Genomic DNA, 20,499 nt, shown 5'->3' on the forward strand with positions numbered 1-20,499 from the left:
ATTTCCCCCGATTATGTTATACAACAATGGGAGCATCTTAATTTAATGTGAATCAAAGGAAATAAAGCAGTTCTGGCACTTCCACTAATTAGTCATTATCCTTCTTCTTGCCTTTCATTTAAAATGTCTTTAAAAACATGGTCTTTGTAACCATATTATTAGCTGATAGGCATGCCAGCCAAAGGGAAGTATCCCTTTGTCAGAGAGAGAACTGTGCACCTTCTAACATATTTCTGTAGATTTTTTTTCTGAAATAAAGACAGAACCAGAGCTTCTATTCTCACATTCATCCATGAATCACGGGAAATGGACATATGGGAGGAAAAGGGAGCATAGCAACAGGTGATGCTGCACCAGACCCCACTAAAACCAACATGCAGCAAGACAAGAGGCCAGCCAAGAGGACCATCTGATACCCAGATGCCACTGCTGAAAAAATTCGTCTCAAAGCTTGGCAGCAACTTCCTGCATCTGTCAAGTTAACCACATAAAAGACTATAGATTGACATGAAGAACCAGGCTGACAAAGAGGGCAAAAAAGAACATATCAAATGCCATAATCATCAAGAGAATGTAGTGCCAAATGAATGTTGCAAATGCATCCATTTACTCAAGTGATCTGGAATTGTATTGCTGTTTATTAAAAATGATGTCAAAAGAAGGCTGAACTGTCTACAGAAACATGTAGAAAAGCCCACGGTTGTATCTTAACAGAAACTTTCTTTTCTGAAAGATAATATCTAACTATCCACTTTTAGAGAATGTACTTTTTTTTAAAAAAGTGGGTATTTTTAATCCTTTTCAAAGGGATTCAGTTAACCAATGCTTATTCCACTTCTCTAGGGAAGAAACAAACAAATGAGAAATGCTAGAGAGAGTATGAATTGACGTCTATATACAATATAGATGAAATCTGCATTCTCAAGTGTTTACATTTGCAACTTCTGATACGTTTGAATGACCCAAAGGATCATGAGGTGCAGTGAGTTAGAGTTTTGCTAATCTTGAAATTCTTCGTTCTGAGGGAGGAGTTAGTCACTTAGCCTGTGAGTTGGGGCTAGACTCCTCATCTCAACACAGCTTTATTACGTATACAGTAACACTCATAAAACGATAAAGAGATTTTTACTGGCAGGAAAAAATCCTCTAAAAGAAAACCAACTACTGGATTTGGTAATGGAAGTGAAGAAAAAGTGGAAAGATCTAAAATATAAGTTTGAGAGAGATAAAGAATGAAATGATGAATTTCTAGGTGACTCGGATATGTGATGTAGACTTAGATACATGATGTGGCCTCTACCAGGTGCTTGATACAGAAGCTAGAAATCATCATTCATTAAACTATCTCAGGGAATGCTCCAACCAAGGCAAAAATGGGTTTTCAAGGGAGAAAAAAAAAATAAGTAAAAGCTGAAAATGTGGTTAACTTGTGGTCTGGGGATATATTCAAGAAACATGTGTCTTTTTGTGACAATGTGGTTCAAGTTAAAGCCAGAGACTGTGCAAACACTTCAGGGAAGCAACAGGCGGGAGAGCGGCTATGGAACAAACCATTACTCTGAGTAAAGAACATTCTGAGAAAGTGATTTTTTGCTGTTATTAACAGGAAAATCAGTAGCAGCAGACCACACTGTAGTGAAGCTTAGAGAAGACAAGGGTTAAAGGCCAAAAAAAAAAAAAAAAGTGTTCGGTGTAGATAAAATATGTCTTCACTGGAAGGAACTTACTTTGCAAATATCCATATCCAAGGAGGAGAATGGGGTGTTCAGACTCACAGTGGCCAAGAAAAGTCTAACTCTTCTGCTTGCGGCAATGTAGCAAATTTATGATTAAGCCAGATTTGCTGTTTACTAAATCCAGGCTATTAAGGGGTAAAATATGAATCTTTTGATTACATAGTCATTTGTACAATAAAAAGTAATGTACAAATAATGTAATATAGTTTAATAATATAGTCTCAAGTTTGTCTCAGTGACAAAAATATTAAATGCTTTAGTTCTACATTTAATTTTATAAATGCAGATACTTGAAAGGACCACTTAAAGAATGCTTTATTATATTTTAGCTATTCTATACGATATGTAAAGGGGAGGTAAATATAGTATATTTGTTGATGTGGAGCTTTGGAAAGTCTGTGAATGTCAAGGGCCTACCATGGGTTCATGAAGAACAAGGAGCAAGCAATATGTGATTTATAAGGTGGAGAGATCTGGAAACAGCAAGCATACAGGACAGCCAAAAAGGTAACATCACCTTGGGCAATTCTTCATTTACTTCCACATTCTGTTTTAATGATTCCACTAATATTTAGAAAAAAATTTTACAAGGAAAATTTCTCAGTTAACTCAGTGATATTTCTGTCTAATTATAAAAGCCAAAAAAAACCCAACTTCCTTTGAAAGGGAAACAATGACTACATAGCTTACTTTCTTTCTAAAACAGGAGTCTTTTAGTTCATTTTAAAACATGTGCCATACAAGGAAATATATATACTGCCATTAAAAATGATAATGCAGATTTATATTTATATTGTTGGCATCGGATAATTGCCATTATAATGCTCTTATATAAAAACAACAAGCAACATATGTAGTATGAAAATACAAATTTTGGTGTATAATTAAAACAGAAATGGGAAAAATAGAGATGTTTTCAGTTTAAAAAAATAAACTGGTGTCTAGGAAAAATGTTTTCCTACTCCTTAGAGAGTAGCAGACTAACAGCATTCAACATTAAGTTCTTAACACCGGTTTTACAGATCTACTTAATCAACTACATAACTTTAATAATTAAGTTGTGGTGGTATTTGCTTTTGCAGAAGGCTGATATTTTAAAAGCAAATAATATTTTTGAATGATTGATATTAAATAAGTTGACTACTAATTTGGAAATCTGAATTTCTTGTTTTGAGAGCTGTAAATGATTTAAAGTTTCTAATATTGAATAATGTAGTTCAGCAGTATTTTGGGGCCAGCTCATACAGACTTATAAGAACCAATTGTTTAATTTTCAAATATTTTCCTGCCAATTTTTTGATGTCACTCTTTTAGCTTGAAATGGGCCACGATGGGAGTATTGACATCATGAAAATCGGCAAACATTATAAATCAGGGTATTTCTTTTTATACACAGAGGACTGGTTGTTAAACATGTACCAGCACATCACTGGTCTAGTTCCTAAGACTTCATGTGATATTTTGGTAGAATACATCTTTAATAATCAAAAAATTTTTTGACCAAAACAAGAAGTGAATATGAACTCATTTTAAAAAAGGTTTTCGAGCACGCTTAAGTTACTTTCTACAAAGAGAATAAAGAATACTCTTTATTTTAAGAGAGACACACACTCTCCCCAATATAATAGACAAAATTCCTTTTCAGTAAGATTTATTACAAATAACTGTGCTTTCTTATACTTATGTCATTACTACTTCCCATCAAATACTTCAAGCAATCTGATTTTTAAATCTTTCTAACAAACATACTTAAAAATTCTATAAAGTATGATTTCTGTTGCTCTGACAATGAAACTTTTCCTAGAGTTTAAAGAGTATGTGAAGATAGCTGGCAATTATCCCATGATACCAGAAAAAACAAGATTGTGCCTGTTCTGTTTTTGTAAGGTTTGATTCAGAGTACTTTTAACCATTCAATGATTTTTTTGATTTTATTTAACATATTCCTATAAATGATAGTGCTCACATTACACATCTCAGACAAACTGCACACCAGTGAACAGCTAATTTTTCACAGTTGCCAAATGGCAGGGTCAGAATATAATAAATAAGATACATTCATATTTATTCTTTTTGTAAAAGAAAGTCATTAGAATCTGCACTAAAATTCAACAAAGATGTCACAAACTATAACATTTATGACTGGTTTTAATGTCATAGACATTATAGATGGAGGAACGACTAAAGAAAACGAGAATTATTTGAAGATGTAATTTGTTCCAAAATGAATGCAATCTAATAGATATACTTAAGGTCAAATAGAGAAATAGAAGAACCCCAGACGTAAGACAAATTGGTAAAGCTACACTTCACCAAAATAGATTATTTCATTACAGTGTGTTAAACATGGTAAAGAAAGCTAGAACTTTGCCAATGTTTTTAAATTTTAAGTCCTGGAGGTAGGGTTCCAGAGTTCAGAGCTCAGCCAAGTGCTATAATTAAATTAATTAATTAATAATTAATAAATTAATGTTAAACTTATCGTCAGACAAAGTACCATGAATATAGAAAATAAAATTATGAATCTGAAAATATTTTAATATTTCACTATGCAAATGACTATAGAATACAAAATATAATAAACATCAGTATAAAGTATAATTGACATCCGTTGAATCACAATGATTTACATTAAAATGGAGGTTAAAATATACCTTTAGCTTATGCTCTTTTCTGTTGATGATGACGGCTGTAATCTGTTGGTCCATAAAAATTAGAATAGTACAAAGTAAAGCTGGAATAACAGCAGCTATTACTGTCCACCATGGATTTGGGCCTAAAGGTGTAATAAACCAGCCACGATCATCTCTTGTGGGCTGTGAAAAATTAAAGAATGCACAGTTATTAACTGGATTAATGAATACCTAATCAAATTGTCTTACAGATAATACCAGGAAAACCCTAGTTATAAACTGATATGCCAAGTGAATTATATATTTAATAATAATAATATTCACAAAGCATTTATAAGGTACCAGACACTATTCTAAGTGCTTTAAATATTTTAACTCATTTTTTCTTCACAACAGTCTAAAGAAGATACAGATAAGGAAACTGAGACATAGAGAGGTTCAGTAAATTTTTCAAGGTCCCAAAGCTAGTAAGTGGTGGAGATAGGATTTCAGCTCTGACAAACTGACTCACAAATTTGTGTTCTCAATCAATACCTATATTAAATAAAATCATATTAATATTTATCATTTATGATTGGCAAATTTATTTACATTTACAAATATCACATTGACCCACTGTGTATAACTCTTATTTTAGACGTGTATCCAGGTCACTATGTAATAATGTCAAAAAGACGTTTGGTCACATCATGGGCTCAGGGAAAGGTTCAAACATGGCTGGTGCCTGAGATGAGACCCAAAGGAAATCATTTTGACGATTCTTTGAGGAAGTCCCTAGCTATTTTTTTTTTTTTTTTTTTTTTGCAGTACGCGGGCCTCTCACTGCTGTGGCCTCTCCCGCCGCGGAGCACAGGCTCCGGACGCGCAGGCCCAGCGGCCATGGCCCAGGGGCCCAGCTGCTCCGCGGCACGTGGGATCCTCCTGGACTGGGGCACGAACCCGCGTCCCCTCCATCGGCAGGAGGACCCTCAACCACTGCGCCACCAGGGAAGCCCCCTCGCTCTTTTTGATAGGTGAGAAAACAGGTTCAGAGAGGTAAAGTAACTGGCCCAAGGTTGCATAGTTAGTAACATGGTCTGAACTCTATTCCAGACCTAATTTTATCTGTTTTCAAGGCCTATCCACTGTGCGTCACCCTTACTTTCAAAATGCTTCCTTATCTTTTAAGAATATAGATATTCCCACTGGAATAATTGACAGAAATTTTTTTCAAGCTGCCTCTAGGTTTCCATTTCTGTGATTTCTATTTTTTTAATATTAGGCCAAAATTTTAGTCATGCTGTGGGCATTTTATTTACTGTTATATTAATCTATATTCTTTATATTTTCATGAAAATCCCAAGAACTAGGGTTATAGCCATCATCTGAATAAAAATTAGACCTACAGAGATGGAGAGATGATAGTAAATCCTATGATAACTTCACCTTGAAAACACTTGGTACTTGTAGTTTTGGAGATGGGATCCCAATGGCATAGTCAATTAAAACCATACACAGAATCGTAAGAAAGACAGCAAAGTCGCTCACTATGGATCGCACCTAAACATAATGAAAACACTTGTCACTTGAAGGAACTATAAATAGTGAAGAATACTCAGGAACATAATCTAGAATCACACTTTATAAACACTTTATGACATAATATCATAATATTATATTTTACGCATACTATAATATTACTACTAACTCTTGTCATATTTATATTTATGTATCTCTGTCATTAGGATGAATACACACTCAACATTTTCAAAATGAGGCATTATGGAATAGCTACAATGGTGATTGTGCTGTTTTCATTTAAAATCTAAGTTTATTATGGGAATCTTGCATGATACAATATCACTACATCAGCAGTGCTGATAAAAATCTAAGTTTATTATGAATTCCAGTATGTGAATATTTATTTCACAGAATAAGTTTGCATGGCTAGAATTTCGCTATATTTTAGTACTCTTTCTCACGTAGGTAACATTTTAATATCATAAACCTGAAATACCATAAAATAAAATTATCTATTTTTATTGAAGTTAGTTAGTTTATCTGAGCTACAAGTATGGCAGCAGGTAATTTGCACAACAGAGTAAGCAAATTTAAAAGTTATTCTGTGTAAGCCAGTTTTTAAAGCCATTTCTCTTTTATAAAGCCTTCATTGAGAAAAATTCTTAAACAATAATCAACAAGATCTGCCTTTTATTAGGCTGCCTTTATGACGCACACACAAACACATACAAAATGCAGGAGTTTGATACAAAAAAGATAATTCTATATTAATCAAATTAAGCTTTGGGGGGAAAGAAATGAATCTTCCACGTTACGGAAGGAAGAGGTAAGAAAAACAGAAGTTTCTCTCAAACAGCAGTTCTTAAAACATTTTCCCAGAGTAGAATTTTCATCACAATTTTTAGCTCATCCCTAAAAAGCTTGTTTTCTTGTTTCTTCTTTCTTTTTCTTTTCTCCTTCCTTCCTTCCTCCTTCCCTCCCTCCCTCCCTTCCTTCCTTCCTTCTTTTTTGGCTGAGTCAGACCTTATAGGTGTTACTTTGCAGTGTTAAATATTGAACTAAGCTGTTTCTCTGTTTACTTTCCTTTCCAAATATGCAGATGCAAACGTGGTGGGTTAGGCGGAGGGACTGACACTTTAAAAATGAAAAAGAGGATAGTGTTCCAATGAGTCTTGCAGGGGCTTTCCCAATTACAGAATGTAACAGTGGCTCCTATGAGGTGTCTGTCAGGCTGGAATAGTTCCCACTGTTCACTGGGCAAGAAAGTGACAATCAGTAATGCAGTGTGTGCTTTTGAGTTCCAAAAATGAAAGTGGGAAAGTGGGAGTTTATCTCTGGGATTTGAAGTTAGGAGATAAGCCTGGAGGGAATGTGTACTCCTAGCACTGTATCACAAAATGCTTTCTCTTACCTCCCTCACCATGCCCACTCCTAAACTGGCAGCTCAATCACACAAAAACCTTTTCGTGGCTCCTTTAACGACAGCAATAGCTCTTTCTTTTGTCCTAAAACACACATGACTCCATAACATGCTTTATGTTGGTTCACGTTTTGATCAGAAAAATTGTAGTCTAGGTACCTTGGTTGGAAAATAGCGGCTAGTCTTGAACTGCTTCAGTGTGGCTGACAGAGTAACTGTGGAAAAGAACAGGATCACTGACCAAAATAGAACATCTGGAACATATGGGTGCTCGTGGCCACAAGCTCGTCCAACATACTCTCCATGTAATGATTTGCATTCCTGCCAGAGGAAGGAAAACAAATGGAGCTATTAAGCAAAAAAGGTGGACACGTTTCTTTCAGAAAACTAACATCTTAAGATCGCTTGCAGTTGAGTTGCTGAAGTTTTCAGTTATGGCTCCTAGTTGCATAGGTAGTGAGCAATATGAACCACTTCTAAAATTCTTGCCTTTTCAAATTAAGTTTAAATCTATGAAACTAACTGATTTATCAATCACCATCTTAATGAATTTTCACATCAACCCTATAAAATAGGTAGTTGTTATTATTTCTATTTCATGTCTGAGGAAACTGAGGTGTAGAGAAGTTAAGTAATTGGCTATGGGCTCACCGCTGCTGGGTGGCAGCAGAGTTGTGATACAAACATGATATTCCTTTGGTGGGAATATTATTAAAGAAGAACAATGATTTTGTAGAATTATCTAGTCCAAAAGCTCCCAAGAACGGTGAGAAAAGCAACAAAAAACTATGATACATTATTACTGGAGTGAAACTGAAAGTCAAAGATGGGGCTCAAATTTAAATTATAGAACAAAAGAGAAAAAAGTATAGAAGCAATGCAAAGTTCATATTTACTATGACTTCTTCATGGTCTTTTTTTTTTTCCTGGTATATATTTTATAAGCCTCTGAAGGATCATTTCTAATTGCTGCCTTAGCCATGAGGTGGCAGCAAAGTCAAAAAAATTTCCTTTCTTGGAGGAAAAAAACTGAGCATTTTAAACATTAATATTTTGAAATTAAAACTTTTTAAAAACGTTTTGCTTTTTACTATTTTAATTTAAAGATTAGAACACTAAATTTTAATTTTTTATTTCAAAACAGAGAAAAGAATGGTTTAAGTGATCCAGTGACCTTGTTAGTACTTGAGATATCTGGACCTGAACAGAAACTGAATTGTGCCATATACTTAAAGATCTTAGAGAAAAATATGGACTGACGGACTGATCACCAACAGAGACTGTCCAATGAACAAAGTTTCAGGCCCTGGAGTCCTTGTATAGCAGAAAACAAATACCTTCAAAAGATTCTAGACTAAATCACAGATTGTTACATGGTTATCCAAAAACAAACTAGTAAAATCTACTTGGGGCAGCTACCCCTAAGGCTAGGATTCTTGAGAAATATTGTTTGTATACTTTATAATTATCTAACACAATTCCATTCCCTTTTCTAATCTAACTGCAAATGCTACATTCTTTGCTAGCTAAAGTTGAATTCCAATTATCTATTTTAATATAGAGCACAATGACTTGGCTAATTGAAAAACCAAAGAAAAATCCCCCAGGCCTTAATTATAGCTTTAATTTTCCTTCTCTCAAAACTCTGTTAAAATAGATAAAGTAGCAAAAATGAATCCTTGAATTTTTTAGTCCCATCTCTTGCCCCTTGTCCAGAGATACTAGTATAGCAATTACTAAGCAAAGTAATGGTTAAGAAGAATGGATAAATACAAAGAGGAGCTAGAAGCTCTGTTGTAAACACATTATCTAAATATTTGTGATCAGTCTTTTGTGCAGATATAAAAGTCCTCCAAGTCTTGGACTTGACTGGGTCTTGTTCTCAAATCTTAGGAACATAGAAACCATTTAAAGGATCATTTAACTGTCTTATAATCTATAATACATTGCCAATAGCTTGCCTAGTTACTTTAATTCAAAGCAAATTCGAAAAGTGTATTTATTTTTTCTTCCTTTTAGGGGGACAATATGCTATTTAAAAAGGAAAAATTGTGAACTACTAAATTCTACATTTATTTTCTGGTTTATACTAACTGTACCTTTAACACACACACACACACACACACACACACACACACACACACACACACACACACACACACACACACACACACACACACACACACACAAAACAAGTACTGAGATTTGGAAGAGAAAACTAAATCCAAATCCTGTTCTCTTATTTTGAGTCTCACATATGGTTTCACTTACAAAAATGAAAAACTGCTTGTTGACAAACTCATTTCTACTAATTATTCTTCAACACGTTCTAAGTTTCAGCAGTGTTATAAGTTGGTAAAAATTAAGTTTGATAAAATAAGAAATTAAAGTTGGCATTAGTGTCCTGCCCCTTAGTTATATATAAGCTAAATATGTAATTCTGGCACTAAAACGATTCTTAACCAATTGCTAGTTAATTGCTTGTGAATATTTTAAACCTCGCCTAGGAATTCCTTTATAATGACAGATTTTGAGATACTGCTAAAAATATATATAAACATAGAAACCTAAGTGTTCTAGCTTGCTATAAAACACTTGAATTAGGCATTATTCACAATAGCCAAGATATGGAAATAACCTAGATGTCTGTCAATGGATGAATGGATTAAGAAAATGTAGTATAAATATATAACAGAATATCATTCCCTTAAAAAGGAAGGAAATCCTGCCATTGCAACAACATGGATGAATCTGGAGGACATTATGCTGACTGATATAAGCCAGACACAGAAAGACAAACACTATATGATTTAACTTACATGTGGAATCTAAAAATGTCAAACTCAGAAGCAGAGAGTAGAATGATGGTTACTAATGGCTGGGGACAGGGGAAACATGGGGAAATATTGGCCGAAGGGTACAAACTTTCAGTTATGCAGGATAAATTATGAAGATCTAATGTATAACATGGTGACTATGGTTAATAATATTGCATTAAATAATTGAAATTTGCTGAGAGAGTAGATCTTAATTGTTTTCACCAAAAAAAAAAAAAAAAAGGTAACTATTTGAGGTGATGGATATGTTAATTAGCTTGATTACGGTAATCATTCACATCATATACATATACCGAAACATCATATTGTATACCTTAAATATACAAAATTTTTATTTGTCAATTATACCTCAATAAAGCTGGAAAACAAAATCAACCAAAACAAGATATTTACATTAAATAGTAAATTTGTGATTTGAGACTATTTTTCAAAACGATCATTAAATATTTATTGAACACTTATTATGCATACAGCTGTTTGGGAGAATCAAAGAAAGCTGAAGTTCTTTGCCCTTGCTGAGTTAGCAAGGTATAAATTACAATTAATGAGATATGTAACAATTCAATTAAAAATCATCACATGAATAATATACAAAGTAGATATTACATGACTATTTTTACAAAACTAGTTATAATATCCATTAGCACAGTGCTTTATTAATACAATGTTTTTGATGATACTAATGGTTATGCTGAGGAAAGAAATCCCAGAATAACAATTAAGACAAAACAATTTTATGGCCCTCATTGACTTAAAAATTGTAAGACTTTTTCATTACGTAGCATTCCCTTTGGTGATAAATGCTATTTCTGGTCAAGATTAGCAATTACCTATTGCAAAAACTGCTTTTAACTAATGAAAAATAATATGAAAATTTCTGCCAGAATGTTAACTCCTAGTACAGAACTTCAAGAAAAAAACCACAGTGCTAGATTTGCTTTGATTGCAAAATATTTTTCACTGTACTCTGCTTGAACCTAAAACTTCTAATATTTAAAATTAACTCATGGCTAGCTAGATCAATTGTGCTAAGAGTCTCTTTGAAAGTTATGATTCAGGGTTTGCTACTACATGGAATGAATATTATTATTTAATATTAAATTATTCAAGACTATAAAACACAGAGTAAATTATCATGTTAAATAATTTAGAGATGAGATTATTGGGTTACTGTATTGTAGGGGACACCAAGATGAGGGACAAAAGCAAGGGACTCAAGACATAATATCTTTATAGTTTACAAAAGGGAAATATAAATAGAAGATGCACTGCTGAATGGACCAACCACAATCCCATGTCTAAATTCTGAATAACTGTAGCATTCTTTCTTGTTCAGCTCATCATTTCTTTTACTGATCGATTTAAATGGCTCTCTGAAAGGAAACAGTTTGGTAATGTTATTTTTTCTAAGAAAAATAGGACAGAATAAATGTTAACCATAACAGAAGAAAACAACAAAAGTAAGTGAAGGCTTATTTTAGAGCAAATGACTAGCATAAGAGGAAAAGTAGTAAAATATAGGTCAAGATAGAATTTTAAACAGAAGGTAAGTAATTTGATTTTGATTCTGAAAGAAAATATTTAATGAGGAAAATTGATAAAATAGGCAATAGGTCAAGTGGTCTTACAAGAATCATGTTTAGAGTTTTATAACATTTGTACAACAAAAAAGATTTCTGTGTGTCACTAACTGGCTCACTTACTAAATGATATGTTTTTCATAAAATGAACTAGAATTTATATAGTTTTATGCCCATGGTTATAATGGGATTTGAGCTTATATGGGTAGATAAAGTGGCAGAAGCTTTGGATTGTAATGTTTGTAACTGGGAAGAATAGAGAAGAAACTAGAATGACTCAGATTTTAATACTTATTAAAACCAGAACACTTTCGATTTTTCCAATTATGAGATTTGATTGACCAGAAGTAAAGGATGCAAATGTAGATGGAAAAGGAGGTGCACAAATATTGCAAGAGATTAAGAAGAACTGAGAAATTCAGCTATGAGGGGGGAAAAAGATACCACAAAAAAAGAGGAAAGCCAAAAATATTTTTAAAGGTATAAGATTTAACTTTGATAGGTGAAAAATATGTTGCCATTCTATTTCTTGAATGGAGGATAAAGAGAAAATGGAAGTAAGAAAATCTTCCTGAGGGAGGTGCCAGAATTTTATTAAGAAAAGTGACTTTTGTTTTTCCAAAAAGTTCAATATTTACACTAAAATATTAACAAACATCCCCTCCCCCTTAACATATTCTGAACAGCTGGAGCAGTATTACAGAGTAAAGTAAAAGCATTCTGGGTTCTTTACACAGAAGGCTGACTTAGTTCTGCCATACGGTTTCATTTAGGTCAACACTACTCTTATTTAATGTGCTTTCAGTTAATCTAGTCACATTATGCCATATATGTGTGCTTTCAGAGTAACTCAGGCCTAATAACTACTGGAAAAACTTAATAATGAAAGAAAACCCCAGTAAACTTATGCATACTTGAAATGAATGAAATCAAAACCATCACTTTTATAATAGTATTTGTTTAAAACACTTAACTTAGTGGCAATAATTCATTCAAAAAGTCAATAAAAGCCCTTATAGTAATAAGATTCAAGGTATGACCTATTTTTCTTTTCTAAAAATTAATTAATTAATTTATGGCTGTGTTGGGTCTTTGTTGCTGCATGCGGGCTTTCTCTAGTTGCGGCGAGTGGGTTGTGGTGTGCGGGCTTTTCATTGCAGTGGCTTCTCTTGTTGTAGAGCATGGACTCTATGCGCACGGGCTCAGTAGTTGTGGCTTGTGAGCTCTAGAGCGCAGGCTCAATAGTTGTAGCACATGGGCTTAGTTGTTCCGTGGAATGTGGGATCTTCCCGGACCAGTGCTCAAACCCATGTCCCCTGCATTGGCAGGCGGATTCTTAACCACTGTGCCACCAGGGAAGTCCATGACTTATTTTTCAATGTTTCACTTACCGACACAGTTAGGTTCTCCCAAATTATGTCAGAGGCAGAAATATTGGATTCCCTCCATTCCTTCAAAGTATCATTGCTAGGATTATGTGGTTCCACACAGTTACACCTGCAAAGGCAAAACAGTGTCTTTTGTGAAGTATCTTTTTGTCACCATACTTAAAACAAATTTGTGATGGGTCCTTCTTCCCCAGTCACAGCCTTCCTCCATCTGAGAGATAAGTAGGTAGGTCATCCTAAACTCCAAAACACACTATTTTCAGACAGAGGATAGATATATTGTTAGGACATTAGATCACTTCTAATGTTTCCTGGAATGAGAGGTCATTCCCTCTCTGTCCCCATCAGAGGAAATTTTTTAAAGTGTAGGTTAGAACACAGGGCTTTTGAGGCCTTTTAAACCAAGATGCTTTCTAGACCTTACAACAACCCTTTGCCTCTAAATTATAAGTCAAGTGGGAAAAAATTATAAATATTCAAATGTATTATTATAATTACTTATTTTTATTAATACTGTATAACTATATCAATTAAAATTGGAGTTTATAATTCATATTTTAGAGATCATTTAGAATTTTGCAATGTAATTTAAAATTAAAGGTAGGTTGAAGCAAGAACCCTAGGTATCTCAGGATATATTTTCTTTGTGATGAGTGATAGTTCTATTAAAAATCAAACAATCAGTATGCAAAAGATTTTTGAGTAGCTACTACATATAAAGTAACATGATGAACGCTGGGTGGGGTAAGAGCAGAGAGAATAGGAAAAAGCTGGGCAAAAGCTGGGCAAAGTGGTACTGTTATGTAATAAAAAACAGCTTTTGATCTCATGTTCTTTATAACTTTGTAAGTAAATGAGAAGACAAAAGCAAAGATTATCAATAAGTTAATTGTCTTAGATGTTAACTTCAATTTACAAATTGTTTGAAAAATTCATTCATAAGTCTATTATTTGCTCTTCAGAGAGCATTTTCTTATAGAAGCATTTTATAAAAATAGTGGTTGGGCTCTCAGATTAAGCCACATATATACTACATAACTTGTATATTAGTTGGATTGCTGTTTTAGTGATATTAATTGAACTGTAGAACCCAACTGCCATTATTTCTGTAGGCAAATATATTACAGTCTCTACTTGATAAATTTCTCTGCCTAAGCAACAGTATCTCTTCTTTATTTATTTTTTTTTTTCGGTACACGGGCCTCTCACTGTTGTGGCCTCTCCCGTTGCAGAGCACAGGCTCCGGACGCGCAGACTCAGTGGCCATGGCTCACGGGCCCAGCCACTCCACGGCATGTGGGATTTTCCCAGACCAGGGCACGAACCCATGTCCCCTGCATCGGCAGGCAGACTCTTAACCACTGCGACACCAGGGAAGCCCTCTCTTCTGTCTTTTACATCAGGAATTTTAGTCTGTTCTTTTTTTTTTACCACCATTCATTCATTTTTCAAAGTGTACTGAGTGTCTATTATTACAAGAAACTCTCCTTGACTTGGGCAATACAGACAGGTATGTTCCTGCTCTCACTAAGAGATGTTAGAGTATTCTCCACCTGGGCTCACATGGGGCTGGGCCTCTAAAAAAACAGAGGATTACAATGAGAAAGTTGTTGATGAGGACTTTAAGGGAATGAGACATGGAAGTATTAGCTACTATGAGCAGCTACAGTGACCACCATGGTATCAGAGGGAGGAAACATAGCAAAAAGGAAACAGTCCCCTGAGATGCAGTAATAGTCATTCATTAATGCAATTTATTCAAATCTATAGGTTCTCAAGTCCCAGATTAGTTGTACATAATCCCAGAACACAGGATTATGTGTCAGAAAGGCCTTTGTCCTTTACTGGCTGTGTGGCCAGGGGCAAATTATTTAAGCACTCTAAATCTTGGTTTCCTCATAAATAAAATGCAGACTGAAATGCTTACCTTGTAGAGCTATTATGAAGAATAAGTAACATGATATATATTAAGTGCCTGGTATACATTTATGCAGTTTTGAAATTGTAGCTGCCATCATCATCATGGTTCTCATCATTATTTTCTGGTTCATTTTTCAGTTTTTCATAAGATGTAATAAAACTGTTAACTTTCAATTAATGTAATACAAAAAAAACACTCTAACATGCTGATACTCTTTATTTTGCTTCCAGTGCTTTAAAGAGAATTAAATTCTGACCAGCATTAAAACAGTTTTGCTACTATCACTGAGAATCTATCAAAAGAAAGAAAATTCCTGTTTAATTTTGACTCTAGGTCATTAGATCACTAGGCAAATATGGTAAAGATAATATATGAAGAGAGAGAGAATAATTTCATTTAAAAATATCTTAAATTATTAAAAATAACACGAAAACCATTAAATCACTGAATATTTTCTAAAATTAAAAATCAGGTTTGGCTTCTAGCTTAAGAAAGAGGACTGAACACACATGTTTATTTTCTCATTACCTAGAATTCATTAACCAAAGAAATAATATAAAAAGAAACATGAGGAGAAATATCAACAAAAGAGAGATGTAAACAAATGGAATATGAAAAGCATATGAAAGCAGGATGTTTGTAAAAGCAGAACAGAAGAGTAATACTAACAATAATAGTACTTTTATGTTTAATCCTTAAAATAGGTAGTATTAATCACATGAAAATATCAAGGCACGAGTGATGTGGCCAAGGTTACACAGCTAGAAACATCAGAGCCAGAATTTAAACCTAGGCAGTCTGCTCCTAATGACTAACTTAAAAAAATAGAAATATTTACATAGAAACATGAATATATATACATATTTATATATACATATAAAATTTATAAATTTATATGGGATATATATATATCCTTCCAACTGCAGTAAAGGAAGGACCTGGCCTGCCAAGTAGAATCCCAAAAAGGGTCTGAACTAAGAGAAGATGTTGGGATAAAGGAAAGAGTGTTTTCCAACCTAAGAAAGCAGTGAAAGAACTCTCAGAATGACAAATGTATGGTAGAGCCCAAGAGTGAACAAGGGAAGAAGTGAAATCACAAGATGGCTGAATGGAAAGTCCCAGTGCTCCTTCCCCCATAAAAACTTCAATTTAACAACAATATATGGACCAAAATACTGTAACGAGAATTCCAGAATCCAGTTAAGATGTTGCAGTACCTGAGTGCAAAGCTGTGAACAGCCACATTCAAATGGGTAAGAAGAGCAATTTCACTTTAACTGCATCAGCCCCTCCTCTAAGCTGGCACAGCTCAGCAGTGGTAGAGAATACCCTGGCTTACACTTTTTACACTGGGGGTGAAGAGAAAATAGAGGCTGCATCTGACATTCCAGCTCTTCAGAGGGCTACTGAGGGACTGGTATCTGTCTTGTCATAAAATGTCAGAAAATGGCAACTGTCTCACCTAACCTGGGATGCTGATGGGGACTCATCATATGGTAGATATCTGGAGGCCTCTGAGAACAAGAGATAGCAGAGACTCTTGCTACTGTAAGTTCTATGGTTTTACAGTAGCAAGATTCTCTGCTATCCCTTGTTCTCAGAGGGAGCAAAAGATTATGAGCCCCTGGAAAAAGAAACCAGCAATACTAATTGAGAAATTGCACACACGAGGCTCAGAGAATTTGCATCCCCTTCCCTCCAAGAAAGGGTTAGAGAGGCCCCCAGAATCTCTAGTCAAGCTGATTAATAAGAGTCTTCTGCACAAAGAGCAAGTTCCTAAAGGCTATGAAAGGTGGCTATTATTTCAAATGTGCCAATCCTAAAACAAAGTTATGGGACACATGAAGAAACAGGGCAACATGGTCCATACAAAGGAATAAAATAAATCAGAAACTTATCTTAAAGAAATAGAGGTATAAAAATTACCTGACAGAATTAAAATAACCATTATAATGATACTCTATGAGATCAAGAAAATGATGCATAAACAAAATGAAAATATCAACAAAAAGATAGAAAATATTTAAAAAGAACAAAATAGAAATTTTGGAGCTAAAGAATACAATAATTGAACTAAAAAATTCAGTAGAGGAGTTCAACATCAGACTCAATTAAGCAGAAGAAAGAATCAGTGAACTTGAGGACGGGTCACTTGAAATTATTCAGTCAGAAGAACAAAATGAAAAAAGAACGAAAAAGAGTGAAGAAAGCCTGAGGAACACATGGGATATCATAAGCAAATCAATATATGCATCATGGGAGCCCCAGAAGAAGAAGAAAGAGAATAAGGGACAGAAAACTTATTTAAAGAAATAGTGCCCCAAAACTTCCCCAAAATGGGGAAGGAAATGACATCCATATTTAAGAAACCCAATGAATTCCAACCATTGTGAATCCAAAAAAATCCATACTAAGACACATTATAATCAAACTGTTAAAAGTCAAATAGAGAGAAAATTTCAACAGCAGAAAGAGAAAAGCTAACCACCATGTGCAAGAGAAGTTCCATAATACTACCAGTGGATTTTTCAGTCTGAACTCTACAGACCAGAAGGCAGTGGTATGACATATTCAAAGCGCTAAAAGGGAAAACTTCCAACCAAGAATACTATATCTGGTAAAAAATGGGGGACTTCAAAAATGAAGGAGAAATAAAACCTTCCCAGGTTTCAAAAATAAAGCTGAAGGAGTTCATCACCACTGTATCTGCCTTATAAGAAATGCTAAAGGGAATTCTTCAAGTTCAAACAAAAGGACGCTGAACAGCAACACAAAAACATATGAAAGTATAAAGCTTGCTAATAAAGGTAAGTATATAGACAAATACAAAATACTGTAATGGTGGTACATAAATCACTTTTAATTCTGGTATAGAAGTTGAAGGACAAAAGTATTTTTAGACACTATTACTATAAAAATATGTTAATGGATACACAATATGAAAGGATGTAATTTTTGACATCAATAACATAAAAAGTGTAACAAGGGGGGAGTAAAAGTGAAGAGTATTTGTATGCAATTGAAGTTAATTTTATCAACTTAAAATAGATTGTTGTAAATATAAGATGTTTTATGTAAGCCCTATGGTAACCAAAAAGAAAATACCTTTTTGTGTAGAACATCCACAAAAGAAAATAAGAAAGGAATCAAATCATATCACTACTAAAAAAAAAAAAATCAACAAAACACAAAGGAAGTAAAAAAGAGAGGAAAGGGGGCAGGTGACAAAAATGTTACAAGACAGAAAACAACTAATAAAATGGCAATAGTAAGTTCTTCTCTATAAATAAGTACTTAAATGTAAGTGGATTTTACTCCCCAATCAAAAGACATAGAATGACTAAATGGATAAAAAAAAGATCTAACTATATGCTGTCTGGAAGAGACTTTTGATTTAGGAACACACATAGAGTGAAAGTTAAAGTATAAAAAACAATATTATATGCAAATGGTAACCAAAAGAGAGCAGGTGTCCGGGTGGGTCATAATCATATCAGACAAATAGACTTTAAGTCAAAAACTGTCAAAAGAGACAAGGAAGGACATTATATAAGGCTAAAAGAGTCAATTAACCAGGAAGATACAACAATTAAAAAGATATACGCACCTAACAGCAGAGCACCCAAATATATGAAGGAAACATTGACAGAAGTGAAGAGAAAGATAGATAGTAACACAATTATATTAGGATATTTCAATACCTCACTTTAAATAATGGATAGATCCAAATAGAAGATGAATAAGGAAACAGAGGACTTGAACAACAGTATAGACCAAATGAACCTAATAGCATATACAGAACATTTCACCCCCCAGCAGCAGAATACACAGAGTTCTCAAACACACACAAAACACTCTCCACAAGAGATCATATGTTAGGTCACAAAACTAGTCTCAACAGATGTAAGAAGACTGAAATCATACTAAGTATACTTTCCAACCACAGTGCAATGAAACTAGAAATCAATAACAGAAGGAAAACAAAAAAATTCACAAATGCATGGAAATTAAGCAACATATCCTTGAACAACCAATGGACCAAAGAAGATATCAAAAGAGACATTAGAAAATATCTTAAGACAAATGAAAACAAAAACAACATACTAAAACTTATAGGATGCAGCAAAAGCAGTACTAAGAGGGAAGTTTATAGCAATAACTGCCTACATTAAAAAGATGAAAATTCTCAAATAAACAACCTAACTTTAAAGCACAAAGAACTAGAAGAAAAACAAAGGCCAAAGTTAGCAGAAGGAAGGAAATAATAATCATCAGAGCATAAATAAGTGAAATAGAGACTAGAAAAACAACAGTAGAGATCAATAAAACTGAGTTGGTTTTTTAAAAAAATGAACAAATTGACAAACTTTTAGCTAAACTAAGAAAAAAATAAAGACTCAAAATTATAAATGAAAGAGGAGATGTTACAACTAATGTCACAGAGATTAAAAGGATTATAAGAGATTACTATGAGTAATTCCAAGCCAACAAATTGCATAGCCTGGAAGAAATGGATAAATTCCTAGAAACATGCAATTTATCAAGAATGAATCATGAAGAAATAGAAATTCTGAACAGACCTATAGCTAGTAAGGAGTTTGAATCAGTAATCAAAAACTTCCCAACAAAGAAAAGCCCATGACCAGATGGTTTCACTGGCGAATTCTACCACACATTTAAAGAACTGATGCCAATCCTTCTAAAACTCTTCCAAAAAACTGAAGAGGAGGGAACACTTCCAAACTCATTTTATGAAGCCAGAATTACCCTGATACCAAAACCAGAAAAAGACATCAAAAGAAAACTAAAAAACAATATTCTTAATGAATATAGATTCAAAAATCCTCAACAAAATAATTACAAACTAAATTCAACAATACATTGAAAGGATCATACATCATAACCAAGTAGGATTTATCCGTGGAACACAGGAATGGTTCAACAAACAAATATCAATCATTGTGATACATGACATTAATGGAACAAAGGATACAATCACATGATCAACTCAATAGATGCACAAAAAGCATTTGACAAATTCAACACCCTTTCATGATAAAAACACTCATCACACTAGGAATAGAAGGGAATTATCTCAACATAGTAAAAGTCATATATGACAAGCCCACAGCTAACATCAGAATCACTGGGGAAAAACCAGAAGCTTTTCCTCTAAGATAAAGAACAAGACAAGGATTCTCACTCCTGCCATTTCAATTCAAAATATTACTGGAAGTCCTACTACAGAAATCAGGTAAGAAAAAACAGCATCCAAATTGGAAAGGAAGAAGTAAAATTATCTCTGCTTACAGATAACATAATCTAATACAAAGAAAACTCTAAAAATTCCATATATAAAAAAATTGTTAGAAGTAATAAATGAATTCAACAAAGTTGCAGGATAAAAATCAACATTAAAGGGGCTTCCCTGGTGGCACAGCGGTTGAGAGTCCGCCTGCTAATGCAGGGGACACAGGTTCATGC

At 33.9% G+C, this 20,499-nt stretch overlaps 1 protein-coding gene across 9 annotated transcripts in view; it reads right to left on the reverse strand.

The window, feature by feature from the left end:
• The window catches only part of SLC4A10 (solute carrier family 4 member 10), a gene marked incomplete at both ends in the record, with an annotated part of 310,037 nt that overhangs the window by 27,471 nt on the left and 262,067 nt on the right, over positions 1–20,499 (reverse strand). For all 9 annotated transcript variants that reach the window (XM_082658203.1, XM_082658200.1, XM_082658202.1 and 6 more), the window contains 4 exons: positions 4,391–4,552; positions 5,795–5,908; positions 7,449–7,610; positions 13,098–13,203. In XM_082658203.1, the coding sequence (XP_082514329.1) occupies positions 4,391–4,552; positions 5,795–5,908; positions 7,449–7,610; positions 13,098–13,203 (544 nt within the window). The remainder of the gene's footprint in view (positions 1–4,390; positions 4,553–5,794; positions 5,909–7,448; positions 7,611–13,097; positions 13,204–20,499) is intronic.

Source organism: Grampus griseus (assembly GCF_964374135.1).
Source record: "Grampus griseus genome assembly, chromosome: 7".
NCBI classification, from domain to species: domain Eukaryota; kingdom Metazoa; phylum Chordata; class Mammalia; order Artiodactyla; family Delphinidae; genus Grampus; species Grampus griseus.